The sequence below is a fragment of the Enhydra lutris genome, unplaced genomic scaffold, assembly GCF_002288905.1.
Source record: "Enhydra lutris kenyoni isolate GAN:26980312 unplaced genomic scaffold, ASM228890v2 scaffoldscaffold48, whole genome shotgun sequence".
Taxonomy (NCBI): domain Eukaryota; kingdom Metazoa; phylum Chordata; class Mammalia; order Carnivora; family Mustelidae; genus Enhydra; species Enhydra lutris.
In genome coordinates this window covers 11,379,017-11,397,208 of record NW_019154132.1, presented here as the reverse complement: position 1 = coordinate 11,397,208, position 18,192 = coordinate 11,379,017, and the positions used below count along the sequence as shown (strand labels likewise).

Here is an 18,192-nt window from a genome sequence, read left to right as displayed (position 1 = left end):
AGGATCATCCTTGGTAGGCCAACATTCCGTAATGCAAAATATCTATCTGCATTAGCGTTCGCTCTCTATCACTGTAAAAGAAAGGTCAATGAAACAGTCATGAAACAGACAGATAGAACAAAAATGGATGAATAAGAACAGATTTATCAGGTATATGCTGTTGGTGGGAATGTAGAATGGTGCCGCTGCCAAGGAGAAGTAGAGTGGTTCCTCAAGAACTTGGAAAAAGAACTACCATGCAATCCAGCAATTCCGCTTCTGTGTACAGAGCCAAAGAATTAAAGGCAGCATCCCAAAGAGCGATCCGCACACCCGTGCTCATAGCAGCATTATTCATAGCAGCCAAGAAACGGAAGCAGCTTGAGTGTCCACCAACGGGGATGGCGCATACAATGGAATAGTATTCAGCTCAAAAAAGGAAAGAAACCTTGGGACATGCCATGACAGGGCTCAAGCTTGAGGACTTCATACTGAGTAAACTCAGCCAGTAACAGAAAACTACACATACTGTGTGATTCCATTCACATGAGGTATATCAAAAGCAGTGTAGTTCAGAGACGAAACGGAATGATGATTGCCCGAGGCTTGGGAAGAGGGAAATGGGTACAGAACTGCAGTTCTGCAAGACGAAAAAGATGTGGAAATCCGTTATACAACAGTGTGAAGGGACTAAACGCTACTGAACTACACACTTAACATAGCTATGATGGGAAATTTTATGCGTTTTTTTTAACTACACTAAAAATAAACTTTTTAAAGTATGGATATAATTTTCAAAGATAATTATTTTCTGAGTCCACAGTCTCTCACGGTTGAGAAACAAACAGGGTTTTGGAGGGGTGAGGGGTGGAGGGTTGGGAGGGCCTGGTGGTGGGTATCACGGAGGGTACGTATTGCATGGAGCACTGGGTGTGGTGCATGAACAATGAATCTTGGAACACTGAAAAAAATAAAATAAAATTTAAAGAAAAAAGAGATAATTATTTTAAGTCATGACCATAAATGAGAAACAAATTAAAGACATGTGAAGTGGGGCGCCTGGGTGGCTCAGGTGGTTAGGCACCTGACTCATGATTCTGGCTCGGGTCATGATCTCAGGGTCCTGGGATGGGTCCCTGCGTCTGGCTCTGCACTCAGCGGGGAGTGTGCTTGTCCTCTTCCCTCTGTTGCCCCCGCCCCTGCGCTCTCCCTCTCTCAAATAAATAAATAAATAAATAAATTCTTAAAAAAAAAAAAAACCTCATGAAGGAAAGAAGGTGTGGATAGAACAAGGTAAATACTAGGGGTCTCGGGCAATGGAACTATTCTATAGTTTGACTGCAGTGGTTTTGTACAAGTGTACAGTTTTGTCACTCTGTACAGAAATAAATATACACACACAAATGAGTACACCTATCCAAGTAATACTGGTGAAGTCTGAATAAGGTCCGTATCAAGGTTTTGATATTATACTGTGGTTTTCCAAGATGGTCTCATCGGGTAAACCGGATAAAGGGTAAGGGGGTTCTCTCCACATTATTTCCTGCAAACGCATGTGAATCTACAATCATCTCCAAGTAAAAAGCTCCTTTTTTTTTTTTTTTTAAAGAGAGGATATACAGAAAACAGATTAAAAAATAAAATCATTTCAGCATGCCAAATTCTTAAGAGTAACAATTAGATTGGACTCAGTTAATGTGAAATAATTTGAAGGAAGAGTCATCGGATATATCTTCCAATGTGTGCTGAAGGACCATGCACGCTTCTCAGTGGCATAAGAGACAGATGCTGGTCATTTCGGAAAAGAAGACAAAGCTTGCCTTTCCAGCTTTCAGGAAAATAGTGTTTTCGTGCTGTCACTCCCAAACAAATAGCTTCGATTTATAATAAATGCATTAAAGACAAAAAGGCTTAACCTGCTCAGAAGATATTTCTATCTTAAAAGATGTAATTTTTCAAAGTGAACCTAAAAAACTGGAAATATAAGGGAATAATAATATGAAGGCATTTTCATCAGGGGAGCTCTGAGACAAGAAGGGTTCTATAGCAACAGGCACATACTCTTAAGAAAGAAAACAATCGGGGCGCCTGGGTGGCTCAGCGGGTTAAGCCTCTACCTTCAGCTCAGGCCGTGATCTCAGGGTCCTGGGATCGAGCCCTGCATCAGGCTCTCTGCTCCACGGAGAGCCTGCTTCCCCCTCTCTCTCTGCCTACTTGTGATCTCTGTCTGTCAAACAAATAAATAAAATCTTAAAAAAAGAAAGAAAGAAAGGAAGGAAGGAAGGAAGGAAAACAATCATCTGCCTCGTATCCCAAGCCAACTCTGGTAGCTTACCAGATCTACCCCAGAAAGCACTTTTCTTCGTTGTCCTTGAAATACAAATAGGGTGAAAGCATTCTTAACTATATTTAAGACTATGAGTGAGGGATTATTTGACATTATAAATAATGGTGTTTGTCTATTGACTAGATATTTATTGGTCTCAACGATAAATTGGCCTGATCATTTGGAAATGTAAATTTTAAGTTTAATGTTTTATGAAGCCCCAAGATATCAAAGAATTATACAACTAAAATAGAACCTTGAAGAGTCCTCTAGTGACCAGGCAAGGGTTATCCCTTAAGCAGACTGAGCATAAACTACCTAAACTTATTTTCATATTTCTGTCTTTGTTAAAAAATCGTTATTATTTATCTTGGAAAAACTGAACTCTGCTGAGAATATCTGTAGCTAACTTAGGCCTCATGTTATCACTATGCTTATGAACTACCTGATGGATGCACGCAACCTGGTCCATGGACAGGCTTCTGAAGAACTTGATCTCCTCTGCATAAGCAAGTCTGTCTTAGGCCCTGCTCACTACTGGCAAACACAGGAAGCCTGCTGGGTTAGTTCAGGTGAAGAGAACTACAGGATCCTAAGAGGAGAGCAAGACCAGATGTCCAAGAGCCCTAGAGGAAGGACAGATGCTAGGAGGACAGGCATGGAATACCACCACCTTCTCTTCAACTGCCTAGGCCATACAGCTGATGTGGACATCCACAGGCCCAGTGTTCCTGTCTGCCAACGGCCCACCTAATCTAAGCCTCCAGCAACTGAGCAACGGTGAGAGGAGGATAGGCCAGAGGGAGACTTGGCGCATGCTAAACAAGACGCAACACAAAATTTTAAAAATACAATGCACAAAACAGAAAATTCTGAAGCCTGCCATCCATACACTCACCTTAATTCACTGGAAGGAAATATTCCTTCTTCTTGGGTGCATCTCCTCTGGTTATTTTTCCCTATTCAAAGATTATGGAATCTTCACCGTAAACAAATTCTGGCTGAATCGTTGCACGGAGAACTGTGATGTGTCCCAGCCTCCAAACAATCCTAGAATAGCCCTGCTCCCAATCTGTATCTCTCATCAGCTCCCGTTGCCAAGTTGCTCAAAAATTAACTTCTGTGCTTTTGTTTTTAATCCTTGGACAAAATTATTTATGAGAAATGGTTTTCTCCATTGGGGAGGGTATGTGCTATGATGAGTGCTGTGAAGTGTGTAAACCTGGCGATTCACAGACCTGTACCCCTGGGGATAAAAATATATTATATGTTTATAAAAAATAAAATTAAAAAAAAAAAACTTAAAAACAAAACAAAACAAAACAAAAAAAAAGAAATGGTTTTCTCTAGATGTCTAAAATGTATTAACTGAGTAAAAACAAGTTAAAGAATGGTACATACTGTACAATCCTATTCACTAAAAAATATGTTTATGTACAGAAAAAAGCACAAACAGAAAACTTGGCAATGGCTATCTTTTAAAGATAAGAGATGGGTGATATTATTTTATATATTCCTTATATTTTTCAGCACCTGCCTGAAATGTGTATATTTTTTAATTTTGCTGCAAACATACTGTCTTCAAAAAAGTAGTTTTTCATTCTAAAATTCATCAATGAAGGTGCTCTACTAGGCCAAAGTTCCTCAACCGGAGCTGCTCACAAGAATTACCCTAAATTAAAGTAATCTCTGGAGGTAGGACCTAAAGAACAACACTTTCGTCAACTCTACCAAATAATCACAACATGCAATAGAAATCAGAATTACTACTCCATGATAAAGTTACAGAAGAGATACTTATGAAAAAAATCCCAAAGTCATAAAAACAATAAAACCATCTCATTAGACAAACACTAAATGTATTTTTAATCCTCTAGAGACTATCTCACCTTTCTACTAAAATCATTAACAGATACCAAACTCTTACTGTGTGCTCGACATACTCGAAGTCTCCAGCAGAAAATACCAAGGCAGTAAGACCATATGTTGAAGCTGTTCATGATTTCTACCTTCTTTATAGAAATGGTCCACATTGTATGTTTAGATAGTCTGTGTTTACATTAGATTATCTCAAGCTTTGTTCTCATTCCAGCAAATCTAAAAGTGTGGAAATCACTCCCCTTAGTTTCCAATATCAGTGACTTCTCAGTTTGGGGATGCATCTCATCTAGGTGACTTATGAGACTCTCAGGAAGATGATGCACTTATAATTTGAAAAAGTCCCCTAGATCAGGGGTCAGCAAAGTAGGGTCCTTGAGCTGTAGCTGGCCTACCACCTGTTTCTGTAAAGTCTGTGAGCTAAGAATGGTTCCTACATTTTCAAGTGGTTGAAAAATCAAAAGAACTATATTTCACACCTCAAAATTACACAGTTTGAATTTCAGTGTCCATAAAACTTTACTGAAACATAGTCAGACTCATCCAGACTCTCTATGGCTACTTTCATGCTATAAAAGCAAAACTGAGTAGTTATGACAGAGATCATATGGCCTGCATAGCTGAAAATATTTACTGTGGTACTTTAATTAATTTAATACAATTAGTTTCATATATTAGCAAGAGCTGACACACTGAGTGTTTAGTTAATGATACTTCAATGGCATATATTCTAATAACTCAGGTTCTTCAGAGCACAGTGGGTAGCTGATGTCATGCTGAAGAGAAGCTTGAACAAGAAGGACAATGTCAAGGAAGGTCCCAAGAGAATTCACTGTCACATATGAATTTTTTAAAATAAATTTAATTTAACCAAATAATAAACATATTGGAGATGGCATGAGGATAAAGAAAACAATCCACTGTCAAGAAATAAAGCAATCCATAGAACCAAATTGAGGAATGACCCAGACTTTACAACAAGCAGAAAGGGACTTTACAGTTACTATAATTTACATGTTAAAGGCTTTCATGGGAAAGGTAGAAAACTCACATGAACAGATGGGGAATTTTAGCAGAAAAATGGAAATTCCAAGTAAAAGTCAAATGGAAATGCTTGAAATTTTTTTAAAAGTCAACAACAAAAACCATAATATCTGAGATAAAAAATTCTGTTAATGGTTTCCCCAATAGACCTGACACAGTTAAGCAAAGAATCAGTCAACTTAAAGATAGACCAAAAGAAATTATTCAAACTAAAATATGAGAGAAAAAATAATAGAACAAAAGGAGGAGAATAAGGGAAAGAAAGAGATTAAGGGAAAAGAAGAATCATCCATCTAAGAGCTATGCAACAATTTCAAATGGTTTAGCACACATGTAATTGGAGTCATAGAGGGAGAAGAAAAAGAGAATGGAGAAGAAAAATATTTGAAGAGAGATAGTTGAAAAATTCTGAAAATAATGAAAGATATCACACCACAAATCTAAGACTCCCAGAGAATCTCAGGCAAGATAAAGACTTGCCAAAATAACCAAAACACAATAAAATAAAAATAAGCTACACACTACATAGATACATCATAGTGAAATGATGAAAAATCAAAGATAAAGGGAAAATATTGAAAGTAGTGGTAGAACAGTTCACATATAGGAGAACAAAGATAAAAAGTATAGCAAACTTCTCATCAGAAACTATCAAACCAGAAGACAATAGAGTGACATTTTTTTAAAGACTGAAAGGGGAAAACAAACCAAAACAAAACAAAAAACCTGGAAAGGCAGGAATCTATATTTCGGAGAAATGGCTTTCAAAACTGAAGGTGAAATGAAGACTTTTTTCAAAAAGAAGAAAAGCTGGGAGAATTAATCGTCACTGGACCTAAAAGACATATTAAAGGAAGCTCTTCAGACAGACGGAATATGATAGTAGATGGAAGCTTAACTCTACACTAAGAAATGAACAAAAAAGAAAGTTAAAATGAAGGTAAACATAAAGGACATTTTTCCTTATTTTTAATCATTCTTAACATATTAACTGGACTTAAAAATAAGTTGCTGTATTCGTCCACTTGAAACCCCAATTAACATAGAAGTTGAAGCTACAGTAAATATTTAATAGTTATCTGCTTCTGCTTCTTAAAGAGAGAAAAAAATACTAATTTTTAAATTCAAGGGTGATACTTTCAAGGTTTGCCTTAATTCACTGGCTTTTTCAAAGCTTATGGCAACACTTATTACCCACTTTCACTAAATTACACTTTTGCCAGCTAATTATATAATTTCAAACTGTAAATTACAGTACTTATCATTGAATAGTAAAAGAAATTTCTTTAAAAAGCAAGTTTTTTAATTTAAAACAATCAAAATATCACTGCTTTAAAGCAATCAGGTTAAGGCTACTTAAAATAGTTCAAATACTGCTCTATATTCAAGCCATAGTACTGTCTTCCTGAAAGATGTCACTCAACTTGTTCTTCCTTGTAATGGATTAGCTATTCAGTTACAAAAGCATAAGAATTAAATGTCAAAATCTGAATCTATTATGAAATTATAGCATTATACAATGATTTCAATTGTTCTTACTTGTATGCCCTCAAGTATCTTAAATTATCCATGTCATACTAAAAAAAAAGTCAGTAACAACATGTTTGTTTGAATCAGTCACTGATCTAAAAAATCTTGTCAGCAATTGATAAAATGTTTCACAATCTCATGACACAGTATTTCCAAGGGATATTAACACTGAACACTGAAAATTGAACTTTTTACATCAATGAGCATAATGTATAAAGAAATTCTCAATGTAATAAACTCCTAAAGTTAAATCTAAATACAGGATCAGATGAATGACAGATCAGAAAATAAAAGCACAACCAAGAAAATTTAGCAAGTAATGTGCACGCCTGGTCAGAGCGTCACACCTTGGATATCACTGACAATAATCCGGAGGAAGCGGTTACACCACACACGGATCAACAAAACGAAATTAAACGAAGACATAATTTCAGATACTGAATGCAGAGTTTCCTAAACCAAATTTTAAGAAGGCCCCATCCTAAGAGCTGTTAAATGGTGTTCACAGAGTATGGATTTCTCTAGGTCCTAAGCTTCACCTTACAAATCAGCCTATTAAAAATCTGAGGAAGCACCACTTAAAAATGAAAAATTTCTTAATTTTAAAGATTAAAGAAACAAGTTTATATGCAAATGGTAAGCATTTTCCTTAACTCATAGTTAACTGAACTTTTTTCTTTTCTTTTTTAAGATTTTATTTTATTTATTTGACAGAGAGAGAAGGAACGCAAGCAGGGTTGAGTGGGAGAGGGAGAAGCAGGCCCCCTGCCGAGCAAGGAGTGCAATGTGGGCTCCATCCCAGGACCCTGGGATCATGCCCTGAGCTGAAGGCACACACTGAAGGACTGAGCCACCCAGGTGCCCGTAACTAAACTTTTCTCTCCCTACTAATTTCTAACTCAGCTTTCCCATAACATCAGCATGAGAACGGCTGGTATCAGACTGTGTTACACACAAGGAACCTGAGCCTGGGAAACACGCGGCTTGTCCAACGTGCAAAATCCAGTTAGTCGCAGTCAAGCATAAGACTCGGTTTCTTGATCCATAAATGCAAGGATCCTACTGCTTCTTCAGACTCTTTATTTGCATACAAAAATCTGACAGAACCCAGATTATTCTGGAAGGAAGAATTCCAATAACTGCACATTATCTAAGTGTTTACATAAATATTGCTAATGTTAAATTCTCCCATATACTTCAGATCGAATGCAGCTAAGCCATCTTGAATTTTCAAAATATGATAATTTAATAGGAATTATTCTCTACAGCTAACGGTTCATATAAAGAAACATTACTAAAATATTAAATAGATTAAAGTATTAAAAATAATATTAAGGGGCGCCTGGGTGGCTCAGTGGGTTAAGGCCTCTGCCTTTGGCTCAGGTCATGATCCTGGGGTCCTGGGATCGAGCCCCGCATTGGGCTCTCTGCTCAGCGAAGAGCCTGCTTCCCCATTCTCTCTCTGCCTATCTCTCTGCCTACTTGTGATCTCTGTCAAATAAATAAATAAAAATCTTTAAAAAAATAATAATAATATTAATAATTAAAAGATAGTCACTTTTTAAAAACTGGGTTTGAGCATCCTCCTGGAAATGAGTTATTTATATTGAAAATTTAATGTCTTTAGTTATACCAAATTCTCCATATTAATTTGCTTTATATATCACAACATAGCTACTGATTGATCACCAAAAACTTTATTTTTAAAAATCGGGTGTTCCCAAACCTTGAGCTCTCAATAACAAAACCACCCAGAACTAGCTAAAAATGTAGCTTCATAGACCCCATTCTCAAAAGTCCTCCATAAATAGGGACTGGAACCTTGGATCTGTACCTTTAACCCAACCCAGGTGATGCTGATAAGCAGCAAAGTTCAGAAACTATGCTGGATTAAAGTAATTCGTGGCAGGGAATGGGAGAGGGGAGCAATTTCATCATGAAAATCCAGTCCACAACACTGACAGAAACATCGCAGCTAGACATTGATATCTGAGAGTACTATACAGGTGCCTCCTGCTTTCCAAAATCTCCTATTATACCACTTCACTCTCACAAAAAGTCCTTCAAGATTATATCCCAAGATTTGTAAGAACAGGCAACTGGACCCAGGTAAAAGTCTGGTTCTTCCTACTTGTACAAGGTTTGGTGAAAAATCTCAACTAAGGTTACTGGAATTCGATAATCTAATGAGACCTTTTTTCAAATGATTCCACTGCCACTGTTTATACTACTTTTACTTTTTTTTAATATCACACTTTTTTTATATTACACTTTTTATTTATATTTTACTTTTTTTTATATTACACTTTTACTGCTAAAATAGTTTGTCATGAAAAGCACAATTAGTCTATCATACCTGATATAACCACATACATTTAATAAAGCAGTAGGTTACACGGTCACTTCCATTATAGGAAAAAAGAAGCACACCAAATGCTTTGCACTGTGTCAGGTATGTAGTAAATATTCAATGAACATCACTATTTTAGAGCTTTGGTATTTATTAGAATTTTTCATCTGATACTGCAGTAAAGTCAACAAGCTATAGAGTCTCGGGGCTCTCTTCCTACAGCTGTTTTTTTTTTTTTTAGTTGAGGAAGAGCTGACACACAATATTAGTTTCAGGTGCACAACACAGTGATTGCACAAGTCTACACGCTGCACTATGCACTCCGCTCACTATGGCAGTACTGTCTCCATACAACGCTGTTACAACACCATTGGCTATAATCCTTTTCCTGTATCTTTTATCTGGGTGACCTATTCATTCGATAACCAGAGGTCTGTATTTCTCAATCCCCTTTATCTATTTTGCCCCCCCCATCTCCCTCCCCTCTGACAACCATCAGGTGGTTCTTTGTACTTATGGGTCTGTTTCTGCTTTTTAATTGTTGGTTTGTTTTGGTTTTAGATTCCACATGTAAGTACTATCACATGGTATCTGTCTCTGACTTACCTGTCTGGCTTATTTCACTCATTGTAATTTCCTCCAGGTCCATCCATTGCGTCACAAATCTTTCTTTTTTAATAGCTAATATTACATTGTACATACCTACCACATCTTCTCTATCCATTGATCTACCAGTGGACACTTGGGTAGCTTCCACACCTTGGATATTGTAAATAATGTTGCAATAACAATAGGGCTGCATGTATGTCTTGGGATTAGTGTTTTTATTCTCTTTGGGTAAATACCCAGTAGTAGAATCACTAGATCACATGACAGTTCTATTTTTAATTTTTTGAGGAACCTTCACACTGTTTTCCATAGTGGCTGCACCAGTCTGCATCCCCACCAACTGTGCGTGAGGATTCCTTTTTATTCCCATCCTCACCAACACTTGTTATTTCTTGTCACTTGGACTCTAGCTGGTCTGACAGATATAGGTGATACGTCATTATAGTTTTGGTTTACACTTCCCTTATGATGAGTGACGTTGAGTATCTTTCCATGTGTCTGTTGGCCATCCAAAGGTGTTCCTTGGAAAAATGACTATTTAGGTGCTCTGCCCATTTTTTAATTAGATCATTCATTTTTTGGTATTATTTATATTCCTTTGATAGTTTGGATATTAATCCCTTAACAGATATATCAGTTGCAATATCTTCTCCCACTCAATATATTGCCTTTTTGTTTTGTTGATGGGTTTCCTTCGCTGCGCAGAAGCTTTACTTTGCTATAGTCCCAACGGTTTAATTTTGCTTTTGTTTCCCTTGCCCAAGGAGACAGATCTAGAAAAATGCTGCCATGGCTAATGTCAAAAAGATTACTGCCTCTGTTTTTTCCAGGAGCTTTGCAGTTTACACCTAACTATTCTTTTTTTTTTTTTTTAAAGATTTTATTTATTTACTTGACAGAGAGAGATCACAAGGAGGCAGAGAGGCAGGCACAGAGAGAGGGAGGGAAGCAGGCTCCCTGGCAAGCAGAGCCCGATGCGGGACTCGATCCCAGGACCCTGGGACCATGACCTGAGCCGAAGGCAGCGGCTTAACCCCCTGAGCCACCCAGGCGCCCGCACCTAACTATTCTTAATCCCAATTCCCTTTCCTGGTTTCAGGCCTGCGCCCCACCCCGGACTCACCCTTCCTCTGCAGTTCAGGCTCTTTCTCTACAAGACAAATACCAAATACCTCTAGCTATTTGACTCCTCTTCCTGAATTACCTTACTTTTCCGGTCCTTCCTTTCAATCACCAAACAAAGCAAAGGTAAATTTATATTAAGAGTCTATTAAAGCGTCAAAATTACAGCTCACACAGTCCGAAGACGTAACCAGAAATTGCTTTAAGAAATGTCATCTAGACCTCGGCCTTGCGATTGCCGGAGGGTGTGGATGAATCATACGGACGCATGACTCAAAGATAATGGGACAGAGACTAAGAAAGTAAGAACCCGTGGATGACAATTCTGGGTTTTGAAAAACTACAGTAGCTTCATTCTCAGTAAGACATACAGGTAAAACTTCCAAAAAGTGAAAGCCTATAAAGTACAAGTCATAGCAGCGCTAGTTAATGGCCTCTGTACCACATAAGAGTAAGGAATTTTTCACTTGTATTGCAGAAAAACCTCCTGTAGTGGAGCATTTAGAAAGAAGAACTTAATTCACTGGAAGCTAGGGAGCAGGGTACCCCAGAAAGCTGCACACTTTCTTGGGAGCACACTGAAAGAAGATGCTGGCTATTCCCGTGGGAGTATGGACAATTCCAACTACACGAAATGGATAAAAATTTTCCACCCCCCCCACCTTTCTTTCTTTGTTTTTTTGCTGACAGTCAACATTAACACTAAAGTAGCTCAGCCACTATAAAGTCTAACAGAGAACTAGAATAGTGTGTATGTATAACAGGAAAATAAGCACATATATATTTTATCTGACCTTCATTCAAGCCTGAATTCCCAGCTTCTCCATGTCTGTACCAACAGAAGAGGGGCACCTGCCCCACATTTGTAACAGACACTGCAAAAGGATGAGCCTGAGGCCAGCCTGTGCCTTTTTTCCCAGGGACCAATTATCTTTTCCCAGTACCAGCCTCACTCTGTGTTTACACACGGGTTTAGGGATCCTGCGTTTTTCTAAGTAAAAAATTCTTCTCTAAATTCTTAGCAACTAAATTTGGGTCAGAACACAAAATTGGGAGCCAAAGTAGTTGAAGAAAATAAAAGTAAAGCAAAGGAATGTATTACACTGTAGATTATTTTTTTAAGTCAAATTACCCATAAAACTGAAAGAGTACATGCATACTGACTATAATTTTAGATTGGGGAAAGGGGACTTAGAACATATGGAAAGAAAGAAAAACTATTTCATAAAGAAGGCATTTATCTCTACTTTAGTAAGCTGAAGAAGCGTATAACCTACACACCGTTAATAATTTTGGAATCCTGTGAATTACACACTTTGGGAAGTGATGGATAGAGAAGAGAACTTTAGCAATGGTGATTAACAGAAGAGATGGAATTTCCAGGTACTAATCTGTTCTATATGGAATCCCTATACTAGTGTCTTCAGGAAGGAGAAAAAATAAATAGCAGAGCAAATTTGGTAGGATTTCTAAAGCTACTATAATAAATATGGATCACTAACTTTTACACAGGCAATGGCAACTTAAAATTTTGGGAAAGAAATATTATTCAATAATATCTTACATTTTCCAGTATCTTTTGTTTGCTAGACAAAAAATAGTTCCATTCACATGTTATTAGGCTTATCAGGGCAAATAATGCTAGGCTATTCTTAAGTATCTTAAGATTTATCACCAGACGTGCCTGAGTTAAAAATCCGTGTGGAACAAAATAAAATGCACAGAAAAGCATCAGTGAACATCATTTCTAGGCCTGCCTCTGTCCCTGAGTAACTGATTCCAGCCATGTTACTTTAATGATGTGATACATCAGTATTTCTAAAATGAAGCAGCCAATCTATGTAAGTTCTAGTTCTAAAGCCTGTTCTAATTTCTAGCTCTTATTTTCATTTTTTTGAAAATACACAAGACTGTTTCCTAAAGATAAGTGTCTAAGGGAAAAAAAAAGTCAATATAAAAACTTCCCTACTTCACCTTTGTTTAGGATAAAATACAAAGAGAAGAATAAATAACACCTGTTATTTATGTTAGTGTAAAGAAAAAATAGAGATGAGAACACACTCTCCTTTTGCTTAATTAACCAGAGTTCCTATTGACTAGATTTCTGCAATCCTTCACCCAGTCATTTCTTAAATCCAAATTAATTTGGTTCTACACTGTACTCCTTTCTACCTGTTTCATTCCTAAGTTTATCATGATGACAAACATGTCTTCTGAGTTAATGTGTTATCATAGCCTGAAAAAAGGGTAATAAATTTTCACTTATTAGCTATCAGAGCTGAGCAAGTTACTCTCATGTCTGAATCCATAAAGATAAACAATAATCTCTTCCAAGATTATCGAAAAGATCAAATACATGAAGGCATGATAACAAGCACAGAAAAGTATATTTAATAAGCATTTTAAGTAGTTTTAGGATTAAGTAGCTTAAAGGTTCAACATCTAGCCATAAAATTTGCTTACACAACTCATCCCTTAGTTAACAGTATATTCACACCAACTAATGCAAATAGAATATTTAACTAATGCAATTTTTAAGTATTATTTTAGAAATGCAATTCGATAAACACATATTGAGTATTTATATGTGCAGATAGAATAATGCTAAAACTCTAGAATTTCATGATTATGACAATGACCCCCCCAAAAGCTCAGTCTGGAAGAGACAAATAAAAATTGTAATTGGGACAATATAATAATAAAAGCACGTACATGGAGCAGAAGCAGCAGGGTGAGGTAAGTAACTCATTCTGCCGAAAGAAAGAGGAGCGGAAGCAGGTGGCAAAGGGGAAAGAGTACATTTGCGGGCAAAGACAGGCGTTGCAAGTCCTGCTCGGCCACTCACTGGTGATATGATTTGGGGCAACTTCGCCTCTCTTCTCTGCAATTCTACTTTGGAAAGTTATTCTTAAGATCAGAAATAATATATGGAAAGTGTCTGCTACATAGCAGGCACTCACAAAGTAAGCGGCGGTCGAGTCTTGTCTTAGGACGTGTGTGTTTGTTTTGAATAGACCAAATCCTAAATGGCACTATGGCGAGCATCTCTTGACTAATGACCAAGCTACATATGGGATTACTAAGGTCACCAGCAGGAGAGGGCCACAGTGAATCACATCACGTCAAATGTTACCACTTCCAGAATCCACATTTTTTTAGAAATGGATTCCTAACATGTGGTCCACTCACCTGCTGGTGAAGCGTATTTCTGACCTACATCTTCCTCTGTTTCTACTGAGACAAACAGCATTTTGCATAGTCAGGCTCGATATTTCCTAGAAGCGGTCCCCATGTTCCTCAGTCCCACCCAAGGAACTAGTTTTGGATGTTCAGCATATCCTTTACGAAATGGCGAAGTCTGATGAGCAACTGACGATTATTAAGATTATATTAAGCGATAATGAGAGCTAACGCTGGGTTGAAACTATTATCAACCTACTGGTTGACTCATAGAACTGGAAGCTACTATAATGATTAGAATCCTAAAGTCAATATTTTAGAAATACTGTTAAATTTAACCAAGTGGTAAGTTACATTTACACTACTCTATAGCTCCCCAAACTAATTTTCTCTAAATAAATGAGGAGCTAAGCCAGTCTTTACCAAATACAAACATATATTTAAGTTCTTACTTTTCACTTCAATCCTACAAACACTATTGATACAACATTTGAAATATGAACAGTAGATAAATAGAAGCAAAGCCAGAAATAAGATAACGTAGGCTATCTCCAAGTTCAACTGAATCATGAAATGGTCTTCCTGTCAGTGTATTTTTTTTAGAAATAAAAATATGTTCCTGACCCTCAACCATCATGTAAGGTCAGTTTGTATCAAGTTAAATAACCACAGATTAAAAGTGAGGACACCATGAATCAATCGAGAATCTATGTTAATTTTATAGTTGCCGCATTCAAGAAAACCAGTGTCTTTAAATTCATTCTATGGTATAAAATTCTATAAAATTGTTCTCTACAGATATCCGAATTCCATATCATGCCAGATTTTATAATAAATATATACATATGTTACTATATTATAAATGATACTCTATATTTATCATGTATATAATACACATGTGTATATAATGTCAGGACAGGTTATATTTGTAAAATACTCCTCACACTTAACAAGTTTGACATAATGTATTTTAAATGTTCCTACCAAATTTAGCTTTATACATTTGCAAGAATTAAATCCTGAGTATGTTTTTAAGTTTTTTCCCTGGGAAGCAGAGACTGAGGAGACATCACATTGCAAGTAAATCTCTTTCCTCTAACCACTAATCTTAAAGAGTATTTTTTAAATTCAGAAATCAGAGTGTAAGAATTTCCACATTAATGCAGAAGTTTCTTCACAAACCAAACCTACAAATTCGATAAAAATGAGTATTACTGCACACTTTTACAACCAAATTTGAGGTTAATTATTACAATGTAGTTAAGTCCAATTCCCTCTTGACAGCCTTGACGAATGAAGGGAAATGAAAAAAAAAAAAAAATCAAATGTCACAGAAGCGGCAGCTTGAGGCCAGAGAGAGACAAGAGGGAGAAAATGGTTAAGCTGAAATGCTTGAAATGCACTAGATCTTGGCCCAAGCCCCTGACCCCCTATAACCTACTTCATCAGTCATCTAGGGCAACAACAATTTAACAGGTGAAGCAAACTGATCATGGTGTACAGAGAATTTAAGTCCTGCATCCGGTTTGAGATTTGCCAGAAAGAAGAGGATTTTAGCAGCAAGAAGCGGGGTGTGTGTGTGCGCGTTTGCGGGGCGGGGGGTGTGGGGGAAACCAACGCTAACTGTGCCCGAGTCTCAGCACTAACGCTATTCCGCGCGTACTACACAAGGCAGCACCATCGGCAGCCCTCCCCGCGCTGGGCAGGAGGAGGGGGTCGTGGATTCTCCGCCCGCGATCAGGCCCCTCGGAGCGCCCTGGGAGTGGGTCGAGCGTCTGGCCCCGGGGACCCGCGTGGAGTGCCCCCAGTTAACACCTTCCCGGCCAGGACCTGGGACCGCCTGCCAGCCCGCCGGCGCGCACGGGGGTGGGGCGGCAGGAGCGCGGCCCCTCCTCGCGAGGGAGAAGGGAGGCAGGGGGCGGCACCGCATCCCCGTCCCCATCCCGGGCGCATCAATTACCCGTGAGGTTCCTCAGCACCGTCCCGTGGGCCCAGAGGCTCAGGACCTGCTGCACCGACAGGTTGATCATGGAGTGGTCGCCCCCCTCCGCCTTCATCTTCCCCGGGGGGCGCCCGCCGCCCTCTCCTCGGGCGCCGGGTGGCGGCGGCGGCTGCGAGGCTCCGGGGGCGGCGGCGGGTGCAGGGCTCCTCCAGGCCGCCGCCGCCGCCGGGGAAGGCTGCGGGGCGCCGGGCCGGGCGCTGCTGCTGCCGCCGACGGGCCTCCGGGGGGGGCAGCTCAGCGCGTCTCCCAGGCAGCCCCCTCCCCGCCGGGGAGACATTGAGGACGGCGGACGGGGAGGGGAGGGGGCCGGGCGCTCTCCCCGCGCGGCCCCCGAGCGAGGACTCGGGGCGGAAGAGGCCGCTGCCGCTCCCTTTCAGGGGCAGCCCCGCGCCGCTGGGGCCGGGCACGCGAGGAGGCCGAGGTCACGCAGGGAGGCCCGGGGTGATGGGCAGACGGCAGGTGCAGCCCCCGACGGGGCCCAGCTCATCACCGCCGGAGGACGAGGAGACCCGGGACCCGGAGGAGGCTGCGGCGGTGGCCGCAGCGGCACCTGCCGCCAGCCTGCCCACCCTCCGGCCGCGGACACTCGAGGAACCGCCCCCTCCACCCGCGGCCGCCGGCGGGCCGCTCGTGCGCGCGCGCACAGGTCCCCACCTCCCCCGCCGTCCCCGGAGCCGCTGCGCATGCTCACTCTCCCCCCTCCCCTCGACCCGCCGCCCTCCGACAGCCTGCGGGCCCCCAAAGCCCTCCTCCTCCCCCTCCCCGCGCGCGCGAGCTTGGGTGGCTGACGGCGCCAAGCGTCGGCCCGCAGTGGGGCGGAGGGAAGCGCGGCCTACGTCACTAGCGCCACCGCCCGGCCCCGCCGCTGATTGGGTGCTCTGAGGGAACCACCTCCACTCCCTCCCCGCCCCCAGACCCCGGGAGCGCGCCTGGTGTGAGCTGGAGTCTTGCCCCAGGGCGGAGCTGGATGCGGAGATGCGGAACCCGAAGCGTGAGGGGCAGCCCTGACCCACCTTGTGGGGAGCCGGGGTGCTCAAGCGCGTGTGATGGGTTCTGTGGCATTACAGCTCTTTGGCCTCAAAATGCTTTTAATAAAGATGTTTGCGTACAAGTTGTTTTTTTTTTCTTTTAAGGGTGTAAATATCTCAACGTTTTAGATGTATTAAAATTTGCGGTGTTTTTTTTTTTTTTTTTTTCAAGTAAGTCAGCTGATCTGGCTAGGTCACAACCTGCAGAATATATTTCTAAGCCGCTAAAACAGAAATAGACCCGCTCTATCATTCATCCAGTCCTTCCCGCTTCAAGAATTTGGGCCTCCCGTGGTGCTAGCATCTGAAATCACCTATGCATCCAGGTATCCGGAGGTGTCCTACTCCTGAATGCCGTCCTCTAGTCTCGCTCTCTTTTCGTTGCAATATTCTTTTTATCTAAATTGTCAGAGCCTCCGTTGTTTTTTTTCCCCCTACGACTGAAACTGTACTCTCTTCCCATGGCTTGCTGCCTTTCTCTGTGTTCAACCTGAGCCCGAGGAGCTGTCTGATTTACAACTACAGCAAATTCATTTATTAACTCCTCCTTAAAGGATGAAACCTTTTAACTTGAAAAATAAAAGCTAAATTTTGACGATAACATAAATATACACTAGGCAGCCCCCTCCTCCTCTCCAGCCTTTTTCAACTGCTCTGCTTTCTGGAAAAGAAAATCGACAAAGAGAAATAAAGAAGTTCATGTGTTAGCTAAATCACCAAGTATATTTGGCCAAAGCACAGAGGGATTGAATCACCTGTAAGACAGTGGTCTTGGTGACCACTTTAAAAATAATTTTATATGTATGTAATTGTCTGTTGTGTATATGTATGTATTATTTGTTTGCTATTACAACACAGGAAAGGGAAATTTTTGCGTTATTAATAGGAATTGAGCCAAAACTCACAATGTACAGTTTATCTTCCTACCGTTTAGAAGTATTACATCTTAATTAATTTAAGATTATACACTACCAGACTTAAAAGAGGCTTTAATAATTTTCTAATGCATTTTATTTTACAGGTAGAAAACTAATCCTGCAGAATTAAGTGATTGAACAGAGGTGACACTGCTCGAAAGTCCAGTTTCTGAATTCCTCATCTATGAATTCTTTCTTGCAAATGACACTATCTTTCTCACCTCAGT

At 40.1% G+C, this 18,192-nt stretch overlaps 1 protein-coding gene across 1 annotated transcript in view; it reads right to left on the bottom strand.

Moving 5' to 3' along the window:
• Positions 1–16,133, bottom strand: part of LOC111156747 (transmembrane protein 170B) — a 31,081-nt gene extending 14,948 nt beyond the window's left edge. The window contains exon 1 of the mRNA XM_022517808.1: positions 15,979–16,133. Coding sequence (XP_022373516.1) covers positions 15,979–16,075 — 97 coding nt within the window. The 5' untranslated portion in view covers positions 16,076–16,133. The remainder of the gene's footprint in view (positions 1–15,978) is intronic.
• Positions 16,134–18,192: the final 2,059 nt, after the last annotated feature.